The 24,017-nt window shown below is 44.9% G+C and overlaps 2 protein-coding genes across 2 annotated transcripts; both read right to left on the bottom strand.

The window, feature by feature from the left end:
- Positions 1-1,630: 1,630 nt before the first annotated feature.
- LOC142107549 (chymotrypsin-C-like) lies at positions 1,631-5,223 on the bottom strand. The gene is made up of 7 exons (XM_075191047.1): positions 4,893-5,223; positions 4,702-4,802; positions 4,085-4,207; positions 3,464-3,600; positions 3,199-3,344; positions 2,243-2,395; positions 1,631-1,792 (listed from the first exon to the last, which is right to left on the bottom strand). The coding sequence occupies exons 1-7, from the start codon at positions 5,043-5,045 to the stop codon at positions 1,775-1,777; spliced, it is 831 nt and encodes a 276-aa protein (XP_075047148.1). The 5' UTR covers positions 5,046-5,223; the 3' UTR covers positions 1,631-1,774.
- Positions 5,224-8,484: 3,261 nt separating this feature from the next.
- CASP9 (caspase 9) lies at positions 8,485-21,753 on the bottom strand. The gene is made up of 9 exons (XM_075191708.1): positions 21,584-21,753; positions 13,719-13,968; positions 13,303-13,343; positions 12,475-12,651; positions 12,305-12,394; positions 10,886-11,033; positions 10,128-10,307; positions 9,930-10,039; positions 8,485-9,791 (listed from the first exon to the last, which is right to left on the bottom strand). Exons 1-9 carry the CDS (start codon positions 21,713-21,715, stop codon positions 9,699-9,701), a joined length of 1,221 nt encoding a protein of 406 aa, XP_075047809.1. The 5' UTR covers positions 21,716-21,753; the 3' UTR covers positions 8,485-9,698.
- Between the last annotated feature and the right edge of the window lie 2,264 nt (positions 21,754-24,017).

Below are 24,017 nucleotides of genomic sequence, written 5' to 3'. Positions count from 1 at the left end.
AAATATGAATTTAGTAATGTGTTTGACATGTATAGATGATAGTATGGTAAAAAATAGTTCAATAAAAAAATATGCTAAAAGAAAATACTGTAATGTAGATATTATCAATGTGTAATGCAATCTAATGTATGCAAAACCTTTTTTTGTGTTATGCATGTGTGTTAAAACTTCCCTTCACTCCCCTAAAACCTCAATTTTTAACCCGCGGGGGCAGCGTTCCCACTTTTTCAATTGAATTGCACGAGTTTTCCCGCTGCGCTAACTCAAAACGGTCGCTATTGCCGGCAAAAACCCGCGGGAGATTTTTTTTTTTAACACGGTAGGGGGAAAAAAATTTTTTGCTAACAATTAAATACCCCCCTAGATTTCCATCTCTCCAGAACTCGCAGGTCTCAAAAACTCTAGACAATTTAACTGGATAATTGATAAATAGTGTTAACATTGCACAACTATTGTTTAGTTTGTTCACACTGGAGACTAGGAAATGGTGGGGAAAGTCGTGCGATCTTTTGCCCATAAAAGCAGCGGTAGTAAAAAGTATTCAGTTGACTAAATAACAGTGACTTAGATCAAATAGCCGGATACATGAGAGAAGAGCTATTTGGGGTTCTGGGAGTGGAGGGGATGGCGTGACCTCCACTGACCTTGGAACAATGTTAGGACACTTCCAAAAACGGTTAACGGTGTCTCCTTGCCATAGTCTCTCCAGCATAGTTGCGAGACTCCAGTAAACGTTTTGTGGACCTAGTACCACCTAAAAAGGCATTCAATTGGCTCATGTATTAAATATTTTATTTATTTTTGTAAACACTTCTTCCCACCTGTTTTCATTAAAGTCCATCTAAAGTTCTGTTTACCAGACCAATAGATCTCTTGTACCATTTGGAAGTCCTAGAAACTTTGCTGTCTCCCGAGAGTAAATCGGGGGTCAGGGGATTATTTAGGAGGAAACAGAGAGATCAGGAAGTCCATAGGTCATTATGTTGGGTTGTGGTTTTCTTCACATCCACTCAAACTTTCCATCCATATGGAAGTGATCAGCATTTCAACTGGTCAATAATGTCTATTTTATGGCAGATTTGCAGGTCAGGGTAACCTAAACTGACACCGACCTTCACAGCGTAGTTTGGGATACACTTATTTATTTTGGTATAAAATTTTGCTTAATTTTATACATTATTTGCAATAGTATAATATTTAGAAGCGGATTCACTTACTCTTGAATCTTTGCCCTTTAACAAATATATTTTTATGTTTATTGGAAGAGCTGCTAATACCTAACCTTCATTTTATGCTTGATTTACCTGGGAGCACAACAACAAGCCTACGGTGATGGTTTAACAAGGCATGTTCATCTCCATTACTGCTTGATCAGTTTTGAACACCATTTAGCCAATCACAGCATTGGGACGTTCACAGCAGCACAGATTATTTCAGTGAGTATGTTGTAGATGGCATTCGTGAAGCGCCACAATTCTTGAGCGTATTTGTGTAGATGTAGTGTGACGTTTTACGTGATTTACTACACAAATTACACAAGTTTCCTGTTTCTGAACCATGAGGCAGCAATGTCATTCAATGTCTGTACGTCATCATTGCAAATGAAACATGTTTAATAAGAGGTTATAGACACAAAATGAGTCTGTCTGTTCATTTCTCTTTATTGGTTTACAAAGTCTTTAAATTGAGCAACTCATTAAGGAAAAGGTGATGAATGCCAAAATCTTGCTGGGGTCAGTAGACGATGGCCGAGGCTGAATACTGAAGTAGCTTATTAGTTACTGGCGATTTTCTGCAAGGAAGAAGTAACATGTGAGAAATGTGTAAACATTCAGCCCAGGAAAACTGATTTTCTTCAATGATTGTCCTACCTAGTTGGCATGTATTGCAGAGATGCATTATATACAGATATAGGAGAGAAATGCTCATTCCCTCTAATCCTCTACTTATCTCCCCCCAAAAGGTTTGATTTCACCTATGAATACAATGCAATAATTTACAATCAATATTATTTGCTGCAAGCTAGTATTTCGGACTTAAATCCAACGCCAGCTTTCAAACCTCGGCCCTCTCTCTGGGAAATGGAGATTTAACCAATAGGTAATTATAGCTTGACGTCCCGTAGACGTGCTTGATGTAGGGACACGCATGTCACAGAACACGTTTGCTGTATAACATGGGCTGTGTAGAAGTTGCTAATCTACGAGTGAGTTGACGGCACGTTGGTTCGCTTTCCTCTCACCTGGCTGATCCAGTCGATGTAAGCGGATACGCGGGTGAAGACGGTCGGCTTCTTGGCATAGTTGCAGCTTACGCCGGATCCAAAGCTGACAACACCGTGAACCTCCCAAGCCCCACTGGCAGCCTGGCAGTTCAAAGGTCCGCCGGAGTCCCCCTGTAAGAAGATACATTAAATAGGTATACCTGGGCTTTGTAGAATGTTCATAGATAACATATTTGTAGATCAATATCTGGAAAACACATGAATGACCCAATAATGTATTAAGAACATAACTGAGAGTACTGAGCTCCTGATTTAAATTTTAAAGTCTGCATGCCACCTCTCTCCACCCCTGTACCATCCCTTCAGTCTCACCAGCCAATGTCTTCTAACCCGTCCCTAAATAAAACCAAACTTTGTAACACGCTAGCATAATTCAGCATTTTCAGACTAGGAATTAAATAACAGTTAAAACATCACCTCTAAGACAATTGGGGGTAAATGTATTAAGCCAAGAATTTTCCGGCGGGTTTGAAAAGTGGAGATGTTGCCTATAGCAACCAATCAGATTCTAGTTACCATTTTGTAGAATGTACTAAATAAATGATAGCTAGAATCTGATTGGTTTTTCAAACCCGCCGGAAAACTCTCAGCTTGATACATTTACCCCTTGAAGTCTTTGGGAATATTCCTAGTATTACTAACTTAAAAACAATAATATTCATATTTTTTTGTCTTTGATGTGTTATAAATGACCGTTTTAAATTACTTTTTTTCCTCTCAAAGTATTGACTATAACTTGGCTACACAAACTTTATCCGCCACTTACTTTGGTTGGATTTGGCATCAAATAATTTAGAAATAACCGTAAATGACATTTTATATTTTTAAATGATTTCAAACCATTCCTACACTACGAACGGAAGGATATTTTTTTTTTTTTTTTTTTATAAAACAAACTTGAGAATGTTTCTTACATTGCAGCCGGAAACGATTCCGTCACCGCCGGCGCAGACCATGGAGGTTCTGACTTGGAATCCCCACCAATCGCTCTTGGAGCAGGTGGCGTGATCCACCACGGGGAGGAGAGCCTGCTGCAGGTTATCAGCGATTGGACCATTGGCTGAAAGGTAAAACGTATCACGTTGGGGGACCATCGAGGCTGTGAGGACCTAAGCGCTAGATAACTAAATTACCCTATGGAAAACGTGATTTATAGGGGATATTATAGATGTGTCTTACTGTAGAGACGTCCCCATCCGGTCACATAGCAGGGGGAGTCGTGTGCCAGAAGGGCTTCTTTGACTGGAAGGCAGGCTGGCTGGACGGTACCGCTCAGCTGTACGGGCTCGGCAAGCTTGATAAGAGCGATGTCATTACTGCGATACAGACAAGGGATGGAATGTAACGTTAAACCTGTACTTAGAGACGGGCTATCCATTAGTCAACCTAGGCTGATGCTCATGGTGCAGGAGCATACGTTGCCTGATGGCTTTCTGACAAACGGGTGTTGGACGTGATATTGGACCGATCTGTAGATGAAGTTGGACTTTCTCAAATGGAAAGAGAAATGTCTGACGCTTTTTACAGACACTCCAATTATATTATCGTAATATGTATCACAAAGACGGGTTCCACCAACACCTGGAGTATTAACTGGGAGCCCAGTGTGAGGAAGAACATCTAGATGTAATAATTGCTGATCGTTCACCGAGAATATTGATAATGCTAATGTGGGAAATACCCCAGTATAAATGGTAGAGTGAAACTGTAGAGCAACCTCGATAATATCTCCGTCAGGTCGGAGTCCTCTCCCCTCCCGTCCTGGTTTGTGAATGCTGAGCTGGCCCGCGCCATACTTACAGAATGAAGAATGAGTTCCAGCTCTCGTGGACGATGATCTTCTCAGGAGAACTGATAACAGATCCTTCTTCCTCTTCCAACAGATTGTGCTTTCCCACCAACACTCTGTAGACTCGACCAGAGCTGGACAAGACAAGGAGGAAAAACATGGAAGACTTATTCCAGAAAGACAACAGAGCCAACAAGGGATCTGATGACTCGGCAAAAGGATCTGGTGGACTAAACCTGATGCGTGTCTTCTCTCTACGCAATCGAGGGCTCAACTTGGCTCATTATCTTGACTCTACAGTACCAGTCGGAGGCACAATTGGACTTTGTGTGTTGACTTACACACTACACAATCTAGAACATTCAGACTTCTCATCCTGACTGTGCACAAGACACAATCTAGCACACAACTTGACTCCACCATCCTGACTCTACACAATACAGGGACATAAAAAATGACCTCACAACACTACACACAGGGTAATTTAACAACCTAGCTCTAAACACAACCTGTTCTAGAAGACAACCAAGCTCTGGGTGACCTTTAATGACCTGGACTTCACTTTAGGAACGCAGTCTGAATTTTGGTATAAATATGAGTATTTTTAAAGTCGTCCTTTGGACTGTACCTGATACAGTGAGCGGCAGTCACAACCCAGTTGTCAGCGATGAGAGTCCCACCACAGGTGTGACCCCAGTTTCCACTTGTACCCTGGTACTGCAGAGAAATCTATGGGGAGCAAGATCATATTCATTGTCATTTCCGAACATTTGCCCCCCCCCCCCCCCCGATGGCTATACCCCTCCCGGCTGACCGTACCTGCCAAGGCCAACTGTTTTTTACGACATCGACACCACCGACCACTCTGCTGGAGAGACTGGGTTCTACAGCTGGAACACCACAGCTGAAGGCTGCATTGAGGAAAGTATTTCCATCAGCATCGTATTCAACATAAAATCCATTACAAAACATCACTGGGATCCTGACAAATAATGACAATTTGAGCCTGTTGAACTAAGCACGTCCCGTGCCGTACTTTCTTGAATTTAGGGACTGTTGTAAATTTTGCTAAGGAACCACTAACCCAGGTTATTAACAACTAATGTCGGCTTCCTGTGGCAGTTTTATGTTGAGTGCAGAAAGTGCTCGTGTGGCACCACCACAAGTTAGATAACTGAAATTTTATAAAAATATATATATATATATATATATATATATATATATATATATGTATTGGATTAAACATAAAATAATAATATATATAATCTTTTAGCGCTATTGCTATCTTACATCCCATAGTGAATTTTCATAGTCATAGAAAAGTTTGGAGTTACCATAGCCCAGGCAGATCGCGAGCACCACAAACTTGAACATTGTGACTTGTTGGAAACTTTTCGTCACCAACCAACCACTTATATGCTCAACGTACCTGGGTTTCTGCCACAACATCCTCAGCTGCGATAGCCGGGCCCCAATGAGACCAGACCACGTTTCTCAAAGGGGACATTGACCTGAAGTCTCCTAGGTCTCCAACGCTCCAGAATTCATTATTCATTGGTCTGATAAGACCCTGTTTACCTTGTATGTTTGTAGACTAATACAAGTGTGATAATCAACACCAGCAGAGCACGCAGGCAGATGGGCGAGCTCTCCGACATTCACAACTGAGACTTCAATGCTCCACCATGGAAAGATTACATCAAAAGATCATTTAATCGCAGACGCAGACGTTATTCTTTTAGGATTCCGTTTAGAACACAAGTTAAATGTTTTATATCCTTTAATACGTGAGATTTAAAGGTGAAAAATGCTGATACTTTAAATTAGCAGCATTGTTAAAACAATATTTTTTCTACTTGATTAAAATATAAAAAAAAAAAAGAAAATTTCTGCAATATTTTTCCCTTCCCCCATATATGCTGAATCCCTTATATCAGATACAGTCACAGTGATTCATTTTATTGGTTTTTGAAGAGGTATCATAGGTGGGTTGAAGTGCATACTCCAGGATTGTGACGTCTGTGCATTTATCCGATGTGCAAGGCAAAAATCGACAAGAAAATGCAGACCAGGGGGTAAATGTATCAAGCTGAGAGTTTTCCCGCAGGTTTGAAAAACCAATCAGATTCTAGCTATTCTTTCTTTAGTACATTCTACAAAATGACAGCTAGAATCTGATTGGTTGCTATAGGCAACATCTCCAGTTTTCAAACCCGCCGGAAAACTCTCAGCTTGATACATTTACCCCCAGATGGCTGCAAATTTCAACCTGTGAGCAGCCAGTTTAATGATGAACGAGGGAAAACTCCACAATGTTGGAGAGCGTAGCTGGGTTGCAGTGCAGAAAACATCACTCTTGACAATGCCCATTGGTGAGTTCATCGGGGGCAAAGTGCACAGGCAACGGGCAGCTGAGCAGAGGAGGAAGGTGATATGGACAGATGAATAACCCTGCACCATATTCTGGACAACAGGAAAGTGCCCGTGTGGCACCAACCTAAACAACTCTACAGCCCTGATTCCATTACTTGGTTTTGCCAGCTCATTGTGGGGTGCAGTTTCTTGGCATGGTTTGGGTGCAGTTAATCCCTTAGAAGGTCAATGTTACTGCTACATAATGGTACAGAGTGATCATCTCCAACCCATGTTATATCATTTCTTTCCTGACAGAAGGGGTGATGGTCCAACACCCTATTACATTACCAGCGCTATCCTGCCTAAAGCCATGCTACACTGGATTCTGGGTTAGTTCAGATGCTCATATGAGCAAAAAATATTGTTTGAATTAAAGACCAAGTGAAATCACTATTTGATACATAACAAAGTGTGCACATCATTCCCTGTCCCATTGGAGCTTACAATCTAAATTCCCGAACACACGAGAGAATAAGGTCAATTTAATAGCAGCCAATTAACCTACTATTATGTCTATGTAGTGTAGGAGGAAACCAGAGCACCCAGGGGAAACCCACGCAAGCACGGGGAGAACATACAAACTCCACACAAGATAAGGCCATGGTCGGGAATCAAACTCATGACCCCAGTGCTGTGGGGCAAAAGTGCTAACCACTGAGCCACCACGCTGCCCCACATATGTATTGGACTTGCAGTGCATTGTCTGTTAGAACAGAGTTGACCTAGAGCCGTATTCAACAAGAGATGTTTCTTCAGATCCGCTCCTTGCTGAATACGGACGTCTGTATGCCCGCTTTACGTGCGTTTTCAAACATACGTAATTTACGCTGGCTTGGCGGAAGAGTGCTGCACAAGAACATGCGCAATGGGAGGGTCATGGGACCAGTTGGAGGGGTGCGGTTATGGTTTCTGGGGGAGGAGTAGTGGGCCTTTAAGCGGTGGTGTCGCCGATATCTGCAGTGCAATTTTTTGCCAGTGGCCAGATTTCTCCAAAGAGAGTTGTCATCCCAACACATTAACGATCATAACAATGCAGAAAGCATATTTTGGAGAAACCACAGAGCAGATCTCTTTAAGTATTTCAACCTAACATAAGGGTTTGTCTATATGACTGTGGGATAAAACCCGATGAACCGTCCTAAAGATCTTTCTTTCCTCTCTCCAGAACTATTACACTGCTGGAACATCTGCATATCCTGCTCAGTTATGATTAGCAAGTAAAACCTTGTCCTGAACGAGCAGGTAAAACTGTGATAAACATTTGTTATAGTATTACGCACCCATTATTCCCGACAGGTTTCCAAGGATAAACCAACAGACGGCAGGTGGGTCTATTCTCACGGCAGACTGGAAAAAATAAGCTAACTTCTTCCACAAATGTTACCTCTTCCTGCAAACGCTGCAATTCAGCCATCGCACCGAACTGTACAGAAGATTTGCTTTAAACTAAGATTCTTGACTAAGTAATTAAAAAAAAAAATTGGGTTCTAGCAGCCGGTATGAAATAAAACACGTTCGATTTGTCACATGTATTTTCTTGTAAAATGCAGCGCGGAGTCTTGGTGCAGATTTGTTTGACAATCTGAAGGGCAGCCGTACGGATACAGACCCTCTTACAGATGCATATACAATCAGCAGGACATATGGATCTTGCAGAATGAATCAGTCACCGATTAATACACCTGTGCTACCGATAGGTTATCTGGAAAACAAGCACCGCAAGGCGGTCTGTAGGTTTAGTTATTAGTCGTAACACCCTCAGCGAACCAGAACGTCGCGTGTAAAATGGGTCATGACGGAAGATATAGAATAATCATATGATTAAATTGTTTATATGAAAATGTATTGTTGGTCCATTGCTCAGCTGTCGGACTGCAGCACTTTTGTAGGCAAGGTGAATGTTTGTGTTGGAAAATAGAACTTGTATATATAATGCTTTGTACAACACATAAGGAAAGTGCAATATATATGATTATAAAATGCTCACTACAGAAGAGAGAGCTAAGAAGAGACTTTATTGTTCATGATAATAACAAATCGATCACAGTATCTTATAAAAGTTGGTGGAGCAGAGGTTCCTAAGTCGGTCATCAAATAAAACAAATAGTGGCTACAAAAAGAGGCAATATCACTGCTTTATAAATTAAAAGAAAAAGAGGGATCACACCTTTCAAGTGTTCCCCAATTTTTAATACTTAAGATGTTACTGTTGTCACAAATCAAATGTTGATAAATCGTTCCTGTAAGCCAGCTTTAGCAAATGCTATTGGTGTTGCAGGTGGGATAGCTCAACATAAAGGTAACACCCTAAACTTGTTACACAAAGTAGGCTGCCACCTTGGACTTCCGTAAACATGTCAAAGGGGCTTAGAGTAGCCGAGTCCTGAATTTAAGACAAACTGTATGCCATCCCTTTAATAACTCATTTGTTTCTGTATATATTATCGCAAGAAAAGTGCTTTAACAATTCAATTTCATCTCAGTGTCCCCTTATATTATAAGTACACATTCACCGAAAGACAGAACTTCCCACAGTAAAGAAAGATTTCTGTAAAGCGTTAAATTGTACAAAGTCAAAATAAATCACAATTAGAGACATTTATAATAGCATTCACAAATATATAAGTGGAAAAGATTCAGGAATAAGAAAGCTACAACTTTTCAACTGTGTTAAAAGGTATTGAAAACTTTAGCAATCTCATATTTGCATTCATTTTGAAATCTGTACCAAATAAATGACTCCTAAAATGTGACCAATTTTGGGCTACAACAACTTTTTGGGCACCAGTTTTCACACTGTACCCTACGGAGTCTCTGGTTGTACCAACGGTCATTTACTTTGGATCATTGGAGGTTCAGTCTTTTAGAAATACCGCATGATAGTCCGTTCTCCAGGGCCAGTGCTACCATTAGCCCAACCTTGGCGTTAGCCTAGAGCGTCACTGGTTACCAGACCGCGTCCATCTCAACATTCCGCAAACAGATTTTTCTGAATCACACATCACGATTATTGATATATACCAGAATACGGCTATACGGTTCAGAATCACGTAAACAAAATAACTAGAGCAAGTCCAGTTCCAACTGCAGAATACATAAGAAAAAGTCACCCCGAACGGGTTCCCGATTACTGTAAATTCTGTTCCCAGTCCGCAGATAAAAAAAATTACGCGTCAGAGGGACTGGAGCCCCCCGTCAGCACCCCATAATTCAACACGTTTTAAAGTAAAATCTTTTTCGAAGGAAGTTAAAGAATCCAGGAATCTGCTTGTACGATCCTTTCGGCGAAACTCTGTCTGCGACCTGGATAACGAGAATAAAACAAGATACATGTTTTTAGCAACAGATTGGTCCCGAATTGGCAGCAATTGTAGATTACAATAATTATCTCCATAACATCTGTCACCAACGAAAAAATAAAGCAACAATTTGGGGGCTCACCATGACCAGCATTGTCTGAAGATCCAACGTTCCATCATTCTCTTCTAGGACTTTGTCCAGGACTTCCACGTACCACGTCCCACTTATTTTATCCCTCCAGGATACAAAACCTGACATACAAACAGTTCTTTAAATGTAATAGTAATCTATATTAAAAAAAAAAACAAAACATATTGTTGAGTGTTGTGAGGCTCTTACCTGGACACGTGGAATAGGACACCAGGATATCGCTGTAGGTAGGCAGACTCACCATGGCGTCCGTTTCATCCCTGTCCCCTTCGTCCGGACGGACCGCGGTTGCGTCGGATTGTAAAGTTTGGGCATCGTGATTGCTGGGTGGGTCCCCAGAGTCCACTGAATAGCCTCTGTCCTTCTGATCTACAAATACGCATTCAACAGTTCCATCAAAGTTTCAGCAGCTGATCTTCCACCCAACATAAAGTTGCAATACCACGTACTGTAACATTTCATTGATGCTCTCCTCAACCTAGCGGGAGCCCTTGGGGGCAGCCATAATTCCTAGAGAAGGGTGGGGAGAGTATGACCGGCTTATGATTGATCCTCCCCCCTCCCCTCCTACATTGCTATTTTTAAGTGACAAACAGAATTGATTTGCCAGTTCCGTACCAATCTCCAGAGCTCCTGCTAGAAGATGGGGGACATTAGTAAAATTTTATAATGTTAGTAGGGCTTAAAAATGAGACATTTAATTTTTTGAACGAACCATCATCATCATAGTACACACCGGGCCTAATTTATCTTTGAACGCAACGTGAACACAGCTTGCGGTTAGAATCAACGCACATAACTTGAACGCACGTATGGCCATATTTAAAATACAAGTGGATCTCAAGAAACGTTTGCATTTGAATCTGGGTGTCAGTACGCCCTGGCTTTACGTTACTGCCGTACGTAGACAGACAAAACAGAATGCCCTTTAAGCTGCGTGTCTTTACCTCCTCCGCAGGCTTGTATAAAGAACAGCTTCGGCTTCCCTCGCAGGCTAGGAGAATTGGAGCCGTTGAAATAGTGTACAATCCGCTCCACGGGGATCGCCACCCCGTCGGTCCCGTAAACCCCGCCTGGAAACTGCATGTGTCGCGTCTAGCAAGTAAAAACATTGCTCCGCTGTTTACAAGGACAACAGTTATTTACCATTCTCTAATCAATTAATTTTGCTTAATTTTGTACATTAAAAACATTCAAAAACTTATGACCTATTTTAGGAGTATGATAAAAATTATCTTTAATCATTAAAGACTTTTGGGCCAAAATAAGTGCGTTATAAAGCCCTGATTGTATTATGTACATAAGTCCTCGCTTCCATACTCCCTTCATCCCTGAACCTCTTATCCCAGCACATTCACACGGAGTTCGTCAGAACGCAGTGCGGACATTATGTGATGACATCAGCAGGTTCTATAGGTAGACTGTTAGCAAGGTAAGAATTGAAGAGTCAGCTCTGAGCCCGTTCACATTCTGTGTTGTAGGATAGGAAGTGCTGACGCTGATGTCACATGAGAGAAGCCCATTGTCCAAGCAGAAGGCACAACAATGAAACTCAGGACCTAAAAAGCTTTGCTGAAATCTCATCACTCCAACACTAGCGATTTGTATCCTCAGGTCTGGAACTTATAAACACTACAAATATTCATTCAGTAATATGATGCTTGTGTTGAAGCCCATAGTAAAGCTAAAATGTGACAAACCTCTTTGAGCACAATGGGACAATTCTCTGCACAGCGTTATCAAAGTCTTTAATAAGTCTGACATAGTGTCACATGAAACGCTGACTCAATGTTTCTATAATGTAAAGCTTATAGGCCTCGTACCTACTGGCGTTAACTATGTGCGTCTTACTAGTGGTTTTAGTAAAACGGGGGTGACCCACAACATACCGTCTAACACCGTTATTGGGTTTCACTAATGACACTTTTTTTTTTTAGAAAGCACTTTGTTCTGTTCACCTTCAATTACTGCAGATACAATCATTGCGGAAGCCTAGAGGCAGCGCCAAGCGCTAGAAATTACACTAGCAACAAATACACATAAATGTTTGCGTGATTGTCGTCGTATTGTTATACCTCTCAATAAAGCTACTTTGGCACAGACCAGCTTTCTTTTTACACTTTTAGAACACTGCTGAGTTTATCTCCTTGGCACGGAATACCGCTGGAAGAACGAGCTGCCGGCTAAGGAGCAAACCCATTAAAGTGTAAGCCCTCGTGGCACAGACAGCTAACACGATATACAGTTCTTGTTACAGCACTGGGTAAATATTGCTCCCAAGCTAGACAGATCAATATTGCTCCTTTCCCTCTGTCTTTAAGCAATCTTAACTACTTCAAATTAGACTTTATAAATTGCTTCCTCACCTCACAGCCATGAGACAGGATGACCACCAGGCAGCAGTCCCGCTTACTGTGATCTCTGGCCGCCAGATCCCGCAGCTCCTGGTGAATTTCCTGCAAACGTGCGCAATGACCGTTACATGGACGATGCCACTGGCTAACACACAGTCACTCACGTATCACAATATACTGACCGCCCCTTTCAGGTTATTCTTCACCACAACCTCAAAGTGCAGCGAGCGCATCCGGAGGTCCAGTTTCTCCCGGTCGATGTTCGATCCGGTTCTGTCGGACAAGTTGGAGGATTTCAGGAACTCCACGTTGTTGATTATTAGGCAGTATCCACAGGGGTCGAAGTACATGGGATAGTCCTGGGAAATGACGGCCACAGCATTTATAAACATCATCAACGTTTATTTATATAGCGCCAGCAAATTCCGTTTGCGCTTTACAAATGGACATCTCTTTCATTACGCCATTCACCCAGCACTGATATTGGGGGGGTGCTCTGTACCCCGCAATACAGAAAGAACAGTCAATCAATGAATGTACACATGTAAAGCTGGTACTGTATATTTGTTAATTTATCTTGAAAGTGACAGAAAATGCATTGATGCAGCCTACCACCCGTTAACAGAGAACACAGTGAGTCAATGACTAAAAGACATCCAGTGCACACTATACATGCTATGCTCTGTACTGGCCCGGTTTCCACCACTAGGGGGCACACTCTCTATAAATGACAGTCGGACACCCTTGTGCACATCAAGAGTTAATCAATTCAGGAAATGGGCGAGGCATTCTGGACCGGAGAGGACTGCATGTAACCAATCATGTTCTACCATCTGTGGCCCACGTCCAATCACTTGCTGCCCCCACCAGCCTGCCATGTCCCATCTTTGGTGTTCACATCTTACTGGCCGATCACAATCAGCTGTTAAAGCCGGACGTTATTAGGATATCAGCGGTAACGCAGGTTCCGTTAGCAGAACAAAACTTAATAATGGACAAACAATACAAACCTTTTCTATGTCGAAGAATTTAGGTGTCTGATCGGCAATGCCTGAGAAAAAAAAAAAAAAAGAAAAGCGTATAGATTATTGTTATAGGAAAGAATCACAAATACTATACAACTGAACGCTACTACTACTAAATAACAGCCCCATAAACCAAGACAAAGAGACATGCTGGGGCACATATAGACACAAATATATTCGTGGTAAGACCGCACACAGGAACAAGACGCTTGCATAAATAGTGTATTTACATACATCTCAGGATGTGTGCCAGACATACAAGTGTGTGTGCTAAAAACGCCACAATAGCGTAGAGATGCGGCGTGAGAGTGTTAATAACAGTCACGTTACCCTAGTTGTACACAATATAATAACAGATTGAACTGAGCCCTCTGACTTTAACTTTTTATTTTTAAACTTACGTTTTTTCTCAGCGGGTTTCGGTATTGGTGTTGGGTAGATGGGTATTGGTGTTGGGTAGATGGGTATTGGTGTTGGCGCTATTTGGGCCGCAGTTATCTCACAACTGCCTCCATTTTCCTGGAGGAGATCTGCTAGTTTGTGTTGTCCGGTGTCCTTCAGACAAAGCAGAAAGAGGGAGAAGGCCTGACTACCTCGGGTTTCCAAATCCACCAATAATTTCCGGGCTTGATCCCTTCGTGTCCCAGCGATCTGTAAGAGGAGATAAAAGACTCTGCAGGTCACACACACATAATGATAATTAGATATTAGTCAGACTGTGATACGGAGCAGTTTGTACACTAAAACAAACTAGTACAGCTCCCAACTTACCAAAACACTGCAGAGAGATGCTGCATTCTACCCTGTAATATCACTATCACCCTCTTCTCATTGTAGTATCATTATTATTCTCCTACATTCCACTCACTGTACTGTCACTATTACCCCCCTCACTGTACTGTCACTATTACCTCCCTCACTGTACTGTCACTATTACCTCCTCACCGTACCGTCACTATTACCTCCTCACTGTACCGTCACTATTACCCCCTCACTGTACTGTCACTATTACCCCCTCACTGTACTGTCACTATTACCCCCTCACTGTACTGTCACTATTACCTCCTCACTGTACTGTCACTATTACCTCCTCAGTGTACTGTCACTATTACCTCCTCAGTGTACTGTCACTATTACCTCCTCACTGTACTGTCACTATTACCCCCTCACTGTACCGTCACTATTACCCCCTCACTGTACCGTCACTATTACCCCCTCACTGTACCGTCACTATTACCCCCTCACTGTACCGTCACTATTACCTCCTCACTGTACCGTCACTATTACCCCCTCACTGTACCGTCACTATTACCTCCTCACCGTACCGTCACTATTACCCCCTCACCGTACTGTCACTATTACCTCCTCACCGTACTGTCACTATTACCCCCTCAAGGTACTGTCACTATTACCCCCTCACTGTACTGTCACTATTACCTCCTCACTGTACTGTCACTATTACCCCCTCACTGTACTGTCACTATTACCTCCTCACTGCACTGTCACTATTACCTCCTCACTGTACTGTCACTATTACCTCCTCACTGTACTGTCACTATTACCCCCTCACTGTACCGTCACTATTACCTCCTCACTGTACCGTCACTATTACCCCCTCACTGTACCGTCACTATTACCTCCTCACTGTACTGTCACTATTACCCCCTCACTGTACCGTCACTATTACCCCCTCACTGTACCGTCACTATTACCCCCTCACCGTACCGTCACTATTACCCCCCTCACTGTACCGTCACTATTACCTCCTCACTGTACTGTCACTATTACCTCCTCACTGTACTGTCACTATTACCCCCTCACTGTACTGTCACTATTACCCCCCTCACTGTACTGTCACTATTACCTCCTCACTGTACTGTCACTATTACCCCCCTCACTGTACTGTCACTATTACCCTCCTCACTGTACTGTCACTATTACCCCCTCACCGTACTGTCACTATTACCCCCTCACTGTACTGTCACTATTACCTCCTCACTGTACTGTCACTATTACCCCCTCACTGTACTGTCACTATTACCCCCTCACTGTACTGTCACTATTACCTCCTCAGTGTACTGTCACTATTACCCCCTCACTGTACCGTCACTATTACCTCCTCACTGTACCGTCACTATTACCCCCTCACTGTACCGTCACTATTACCTCCTCACTGTACCGTCACTATTACCCCCTCACTGTACCGTCACTATTACCTCCTCACTGTACCGTCACTATTACCCCCTCACTGTACCGTCACTATTACCTCCTCACTGTACCGTCACTATTACCTCCTCACTGTACCGTCACTATTACCCCCTCACTGTACCGTCACTATTACCCCCTCACTGTACCGTCACTATTACCCCCTCACTGTACCGTCACTATTACCCCCTCACTGTACCGTCACTATTACCTCCTCACTGTACCGTCACTATTACCTCCTCACTGTACCGTCACTATTACCCCCTCACTGTACCGTCACTATTACCTCCTCACTGTACCGTCACTATTACCCCCTCACTGTACCGTCACTATTACCTCCTCACTGTACCGTCACTATTACCCCCTCACTGTACCGTCACTATTACCTCCTCACTGTACCGTCACTATTACCTCCTCACTGTACCGTCACTATTACCCCCTCACTGTACCGTCACTATTACCCCCTCACTGTACCGTCACTATTACCCCCTCACTGTACCGTCACTATTACCTCCTCACTGTACCGTCACTATTACCCCCTCACTGTACCGTCACTATTACCTCCTCACTGTACCGTCACTATTACCTCCTCACTGTACCGTCACTATTACCCCCTCACTGTACCGTCACTATTACCCCCTCACTGTACCGTCACTATTACCCCCTCACTGTACCGTCACTATTACCCCCTCACTGTACTGTCACTATTACCTCCTCACCGTACTGTCACTATTACCCCCTCACTGTACTGTCACTATTACCTCCTCACTGTACTGTCACTATTACCTCCTCACTGTACTGTCACTATTACCCCCTCACTGTACTGTCACTATTACCTCCTCACTGCACTGTCACTATTACCTCCTCACTGTACTGTCACTATTACCTCCTCACTGTACTGTCACTATTACCCCCTCACTGTACCGTCACTATTACCTCCTCACTGTACCGTCACTATTACCCCCTCACTGTACCGTCACTATTACCTCCTCACTGTACTGTCACTATTACCCCCTCACTGTACCGTCACTATTACCCCCTCACTGTACCGTCACTATTACCCCCTCACCGTACCGTCACTATTACCCCCCTCACTGTACCGTCACTATTACCTCCTCACTGTACTGTCACTATTACCTCCTCACTGTACTGTCACTATTACCCCCTCACTGTACTGTCACTATTACCCCCCTCACTGTACTGTCACTATTACCTCCTCACTGTACTGTCACTATTACCCCCCTCACTGTACTGTCACTATTACCCTCCTCACTGTACTGTCACTATTACCCCCTCACCGTACTGTCACTATTACCCCCTCACTGTACTGTCACTATTACCTCCTCACTGTACTGTCACTATTACCCCCTCACTGTACTGTCACTATTACCCCCTCACTGTACTGTCACTATTACCTCCTCAGTGTACTGTCACTATTACCCCCTCACTGTACCGTCACTATTACCTCCTCACTGTACCGTCACTATTACCCCCTCACTGTACCGTCACTATTACCTCCTCACTGTACCGTCACTATTACCCCCTCACTGTACCGTCACTATTACCTCCTCACTGTACCGTCACTATTACCCCCTCACTGTACCGTCACTATTACCTCCTCACTGTACCGTCACTATTACCTCCTCACTGTACCGTCACTATTACCCCCTCACTGTACCGTCACTATTACCCCCTCACTGTACCGTCACTATTACCCCCTCACTGTACCGTCACTATTACCTCCTCACTGTACCGTCACTATTACCTCCTCACCGTACCGTCACTATTACCTCCTCACCGTACCGTCACTATTACCTCCTCACCGTACCGTCACTATTACCTCCTCACCGTACTGTCACTATTACCCCCCTGACCGTACTGTCACTATTACCTCCTCACTGTACTGTCACTATTACCTCCTCACTGTACTGTCACTATTACCTCCTCACTGTACTGTCACTATTACCTCCTCACTGTACTGTCACTATTACCTCCTCACTGTACTGTCACTATTACCTCCTCACTGTACTGTCACTATTACCCCCCTCACCGTACTGTCACTATTACCTCCTCACTGTACTGTCACTATTACCTCCTCACTGTACTGTCACTATTACCCCCTCACCGTACTGTCACTATTACCTCCTCACCGTACTGTCACTATTACCTCCTCAGTGTACCGTCACTATTACCTCCTCACCGTACTGTCACTATTACCTCCTCAGTGTACCGTCACTATTACCCCCCTCACCGTACTGTCACTATTACCTCCTCACTGTACTGTCACTATTACCTCCTCACTGTACTGTCACTATTACCTCCTCACTGTACCGTCACTATTACCTCCTCACCGTACCGTCACTATTACCCCCCTCACCGTACCGTCACTATTACCTCCTCACCGTACTGTCACTATTACCCCCCTCACCGTACTGTCACTATTACCTCCTCACTGTACTGTCACTATTACCTCCTCACTGTACTGTCACTATTACCTCCTCACTGTACTGTCACTATTACCTCCTCACTGTACTGTCACTATTACCCCCCTCACTGTACTGTCACTATTACCTCCTCACTGTACTGTCACTATTACCTCCTCACTGTACTGTCACTATTACCTCCTCACCGTACTGTCACTATTACCTCCTCACCGTACTGTCACTATTACCTCCTCACTGTACTGTCACTATTACCTCCTCACCGTACCGTCACTATTACCCCCTCACTGTACTGTCACTATTACCCCCTCACTGTACTGTCACTATTACCTCCTCACCGTACTGTCACTATTACCTCCTCACCGTACTGTCACTATTACCTCCTCACTGTACTGTCACTATTACCCCCTCACTGTACTGTCACTATTACCTCCTCACCGTACTGTCACTATTACCTCCTCACTGTACTGTCACTATTACCCCCTCACTGTACTGTCACTATTACCTCCTCACTGTACTGTCACTATTACCCCCTCACTGTACTGTCACTATTACCTCCTCACCGTACTGTCACTATTACCCCCTCACTGTACTGTCACTATTACCCCCTCACTGTACTGTCACTATTACCTCCTCACTGTACTGTCACTATTACCCCCTCACTGTACTGTCACTATTACCTCCTCACTGTACTGTCACTATTACCTCCTCACTGTACCGTCACTATTACCCCCTCACTGTACTGTCACTATTACCTCCTCACTGTACTGTCACTATTACCTCCTCACTGTACCGTCACTATTACCCCCTCACTGTACTGTCACTATTACCCCCTCACTGTACTGTCACTATTACCCCCCTCACTGTACCGTCACTATTACCTCCTCACTGTACCGTCACTATTACCCCCTCACTGTACCGTCACTATTACCCCCCTCACTGTACTGTCACTATTACCCCTCACTGTACTGTCACTATTACCTCCTCACTGTACCGTCACTATTACCTCCTCACTGTACTGTCACTATTACCCCCTCACTGTACTGTCACTATTACCTCCTCACCGTACTGTCACTATTACCCCCCTCACCGTACTGTCACTATTACCTCCTCACTGTACTGTCACTATTACCCCCTCACTGTACTGTCACTATTACCCCCACACTGTACTGTCACTATTACCTCCTCACTGTACGGTCACTATTACCCCCTCACCGTACTGTCACTATTACCTCCTCACTGTACTGTCACTATTACCCCCTCACTGTACTGTCACTATTACCTCCTCACTGTACTGTCACTATTACCCCCTCACTGTACTGTCACTATTACCCCCTCACTGTACTGTCACTATTACCTCCTCACTGTACGGTCACTATTACCCCCTCACTGTACTGTCACTATTACCTCCTCACCGTACTGTCACTATTACCTCCTCACTGTACTGTCACTATTACCCCCTCACTGTACTGTCACTATTACCCCCTCACTGTACTGTCACTATCACCTCCTCACTGTACGGTCACTATTACCCCCTCACTGTACTGTCACTATTACCTCCTCACTATACTGTCACTATTACCCCCTCACTGTACTGTCACTATTACCCCCTCACTGTACTGTCACTATTACCTCCTCACTGTACTGTCACTATTACCTCCTCACCGTACTGTCACTATTACCCCCTCACTGTACTGTCACTATTACCCCCCTCACTGTACTGTCACTATTACCTCCTCACCGTACTGTCACTATTACCCCCTCACTGTACTGTCACTATTACCTCCTCACTGTAGCGTCACTATTACCCCCTCACTGTACTGTCACTATTACCTCCTCACTGTACTGTCACTATTACCCCCTCACTGTACTGTCACTATTACCTCCTCACTGTACTGTCACTATTACCCCCTCACTGTACTGTCACTATTACCCCCTCACTGTACTGTCACTATTACCTCCTCACTGTACTGTCACTATTACCCCCTCACTGTACTGTCACTATTACCCCCTCACTGTACTGTCACTATTACCTCCTCACTGTACTGTCACTATTACCTCCTCACTGTACCGTCACTATTACCTCCTCACTGTACCGTCACTATTACCCCCTCACTGTACCGTCACTATTACCTCCTCACTGTACTGTCACTATTACCTCCTCACTGTACCGTCACTATTACCTCCTCACTGTACCGTCACTATTACCCCCTCACTGTACCGTCACTATTACCTCCTCACTGTACCGTCACTATTACCCCCTCACTGTACCGTCACTATTACCCCCTCACTGTACTGTCACTATTACCCCCTCACTGTACTGTCACTATTACCTCCTCACCAGAGCCGTAACTTAGAATTCTAGTGCCCTGGGCAAGAAAGACAAATGCCGCCCCCCTAGCCCTTAATTTTAACCAAATTAACCTAAAATATTCCTAAATTGCGCCCCCCTTCAGCTTTGCGCCCTGGGCGGTCGCCCCTGTCGCACAGCCCTAGTTACGGCCCTGCCCCTCACTGTACTGTCACTATTACCTCCTCACTGTACTGTCACTATTACCTCCTCACTGTACTGTCACTATTACCTCCTCACTGTACTGTCACTATTACCCCCCTCACTGTACTGTCACTATTACCCCCTCACTGTACTGTCACTATTACCTCCTCACTGTACTGTCACTATTACCTCCTCACTGTACTGTCACTATTACCCCCTCACTGTACTGTCACTATTACCTCCTCACTGTACTGTCACTATTACCTCCTCACTGTACTGTCACTATTACCCCCTCACTGTACTGTCACTATTACCTCCTCACTGTACCGTCACTATTACCTCCTCACTGTACTGTCACTATTACCCCCTCACTGTACTGTCACTATTACCTCCTCACTGTACTGTCACTATTACCCCCTCACCGTACTGTCACTATTACCTCCTCACTGTACTGTCACTATTACCCCCTCACCGTACTGTCACTATTACCTCCTCACCGTACTGTCACTATTACCCCCTCACCGTACTGTCACTATTACCCCCTCACTGTACTGTCACTATTACCCCCTCACTGTACTGTCACTATTACCTCCTCACTGTACCGTCACTATTACCTCCTCACTGTACTGTCACTATTACCCCCTCACTGTACTGTCACTATTACCTCCTCACTGTACTGTCACTATTACCCCCTCACCGTACTGTCACTATTACCTCCTCACCGTACTGTCACTATTACCCCCTCACCGTACTGTCACTATTACCCCCTCACTGTACTGTCACTATTACCCCCTCACTGTACTGTCACTATTACCCCCTCACTGTACTGTCACTATTACCCCCTCACTGTACTGTCACTATTACCCCCTCACTGTACCGTCACTATTACCCCCTCACTGTACTGTCACTATTACCTCCTCACTGTACTGTCACTATTACCCCCCTCACTGTACTGTCACTATTACCTCCTCACTGTACTGTCACTATTACCCCCCTCACTGTACTGTCACTATTACCCCCCTCACTGTACTGTCACTATTACCCCCTCACTGTACCGTCACTATTACCCCCTCACTGTACTGTCACTATTACCTCCTCACTGTACTGTCACTATTACCCCCCTCACCTGGATCTCCTGCACCATGTCACTAGAGAACACCCCTCTCTCCACCAGAGGGTCCCAGATATCCTCCACCTGCAGGGTGGTCACCAGTCGCACCCGGTTCCGCCGCAGCAGCTGCCGGTGCCCGTCCTCCATCCTCCCCGAGCTGGTGTCAGCAGAGCCAAGCGCTTACTTCCGGCAACACGGCGTCACTACTACGCCTGCGCGGCTCACGTGGCGCCATGTGTGTACTCCCTGCTGTGAGGCGCTGGCCGCCATGTTTGTACACCCAGAGACATTGCCAATCTTCTAACAGAAAATGCCGAGGCAATATAAACTGTGATGAAAAATAAGTGTGTCATTATCTGTAACTAATCTTCAGGAATTTAACAACAGGAAAACTTTGTGTGGGCAAGTGTTCACTTAGCCTTAGCCATGTCAAGGTGCTTGCCCACTTCTCATGATGGATGTACACTGCAGAGAGGAGAGGAAGGGGTTAAGGATGCTGGTACATGATGGGTGTACACTGCAGAGAGGAGAGGAAGAGGTTAAGGATGCTGGTACATGATGGGTGCACACTGCAGAGAGGAGAGGAAGGGGTTAAGGATGCTGGTACATGATGGGTGTACACTGCAGAGAGGAGAGGAAGTGGTTAAGGATGCTGGTACATGATGGGTGTACACTGCAGAGAGGAGAGGAAGGGGTTAAGGATGCTGGCACATGATGGGTGTACACTGCAGAGAGGAGAGGAAGGGGTTAAGGATGCTGGCACATGATGGGTGTACACTGCAGAGAGGAGATGAAGGGGTTAAGGATGCTGGTACATGATGGGTGTACACTGCAGAGAGGAGAGGAAGGGGTTAAGGATGCTGGTACATGATGGGTGCACACTGCAGAGAGGAGAGGAAGGGGTTAAGGATGCTGGCACATGATGGGTGTACACTGCAGAGAGGAGAGGAAGGGGTTAAGGATGCTGGTACATGATGGGTGTACACTGCAGAGAGGAGAGGAAGGGGTTAAGGATGCTGGCACATGATGGGTGCACACTGCAGAGAGGAGAGGAAGGGGTTAAGGATGCTGGTACATGATGGGTGTACACTGCAGAGAGGAGAGGAAGGGGTTAAGGATGCTGGTACATGATGGGTGTACACTGCAGAGAGGAGAGGAAGGGGTTAAGGATGCTGGCACATGATGGGTGTACACTGCAGAGAGGAGAGGAAGGGGTTAAGGATGCTGGTACATGATGGGTGCACACTGCAGAGAGGAGATGAAGGGGTTAAGGATGCTGGTACATGATGGGTGTACACTGCAGAGAGGAGAGGAAGGGGTTAAGGATGCTGGTACATGATGGGTGCACACTGCAGAGAGGAGAGGAAGGGGTTAAGGATGCTGGCACATGATGGGTGTACACTGCAGAGAGGAGAGGAAGGGGTTAAGGATGCTGGTACATGATGGGTGCACACTGCAGAGAGGAGAGGAAGGGGTTAAGGATGCTGGTACATGATGGGTGCACACTGCAGAGAGGAGAGGAAGGGGTTAAGGATGCTGGTACATGATGGGTGCACACTGCAGAGAGGAGAGGAAGGGGTTAAGGATGCTGGTACATGATGGGTGTACACTGCAGAGAGGAGAGGAAGGGGTTAAGGATGCTGGCACATGATGGGTGTACACTGCAGAGAGGAGAGGAAGGGGTTAAGGATGCTGGTACATGATGGGTGCACACTGCAGAGAGGAGAGGAAGGGGTTAAGGATGCTGGTACATGATGGGTGTACACTGCAGAGAGGAGAGGAAGGGGTTAAGGATGCTGGTACATGATGGGTGCACACTGCAGAGAGGAGAGGAAGGGGTTAAGGATGCTGGTACATGATGGGTGTACACTGCAGAGAGGAGAGGAAGGGGTTAAGGATGCTGGTACATGATGGGTGTACACTGCAGAGAGGAGAGGAAGGGGTTAAGGATGCTGGTACATGATGGGTGTACACTGCAGAGAGGAGAGGAAGGGGTTAAGGATGCTGGCACATGATGGATGTACACTGCAGAGAGGAGAGGAAGGGGTTAAGGATGCTGGTACATGATGGGTGCACACTGCAGAGAGGAGAGGAAGGGGTTAAGGATGCTGGTACATGATGGGTGCACACTGCAGAGAGGAGAGGAAGGGGTTAAGGATGCTGGTACATGATGGGTGCACACTGCAGAGAGGAGAGGAAGGGGTTAAGGATACTGGTACATGATGGGTGTACTGCAGAGAGGAGAGGAAGGGGTTAAGGATGCTGGTACATGATGGGTGCACACTGCAGAGAGGAGAGGAAGGGGTTAAGGATGCTGGTACATGATGGGTGTACACTGCAGAGAGGAGAGGAAGGGGTTAAGGATGCTGGTACATGATGGGTGTACACTGCAGAGAGGAGAGGAAGGGGTTAAGGATGCTGGCACATGATGGGTGTACACTGCAGAGAG

Source organism: Mixophyes fleayi, chromosome 11, assembly GCF_038048845.1.
Source record: "Mixophyes fleayi isolate aMixFle1 chromosome 11, aMixFle1.hap1, whole genome shotgun sequence".
Lineage (NCBI taxonomy): Eukaryota > Metazoa > Chordata > Amphibia > Anura > Limnodynastidae > Mixophyes > Mixophyes fleayi.
Note: the sequence above shows the minus strand (reverse complement) of the source record. Positions and strands in the feature narration are given on the sequence as shown.

Coding starts and splice junctions, on each gene's coding strand:
- CASP9 (XM_075191708.1), bottom strand. CDS start 21,715: ATGGAGGACGGGCACCGGCAGCTGCTGCGGCGGAACCGGGTGCGACTG. Junction 13,344..13,718: donor GAAACCCGCTGAGAAAAAAC/GTAAGTTTAAAA, acceptor TTTTTTTCTCAG/GCATTGCCGATCAGACACCT. Junction 11,034..12,304: donor TCCTGTCTCATGGCTGTGAG/GTGAGGAAGCAA, acceptor TTTACTTGCTAG/ACGCGACACATGCAGTTTCC.
- LOC142107549 (XM_075191047.1), bottom strand. CDS start 5,045: ATGTTTTGTAATGGATTTTATGTTGAATACGATGCTGATGGAAATACT. Junction 3,345..3,463: donor CGGATGGGGACGTCTCTACA/GTAAGACACATC, acceptor TTTACCTTTCAG/CCAATGGTCCAATCGCTGAT. Junction 2,396..3,198: donor GAATCGTTTCCGGCTGCAAT/GTAAGAAACATT, acceptor ATCTTCTTACAG/GGGGACTCCGGCGGACCTTT.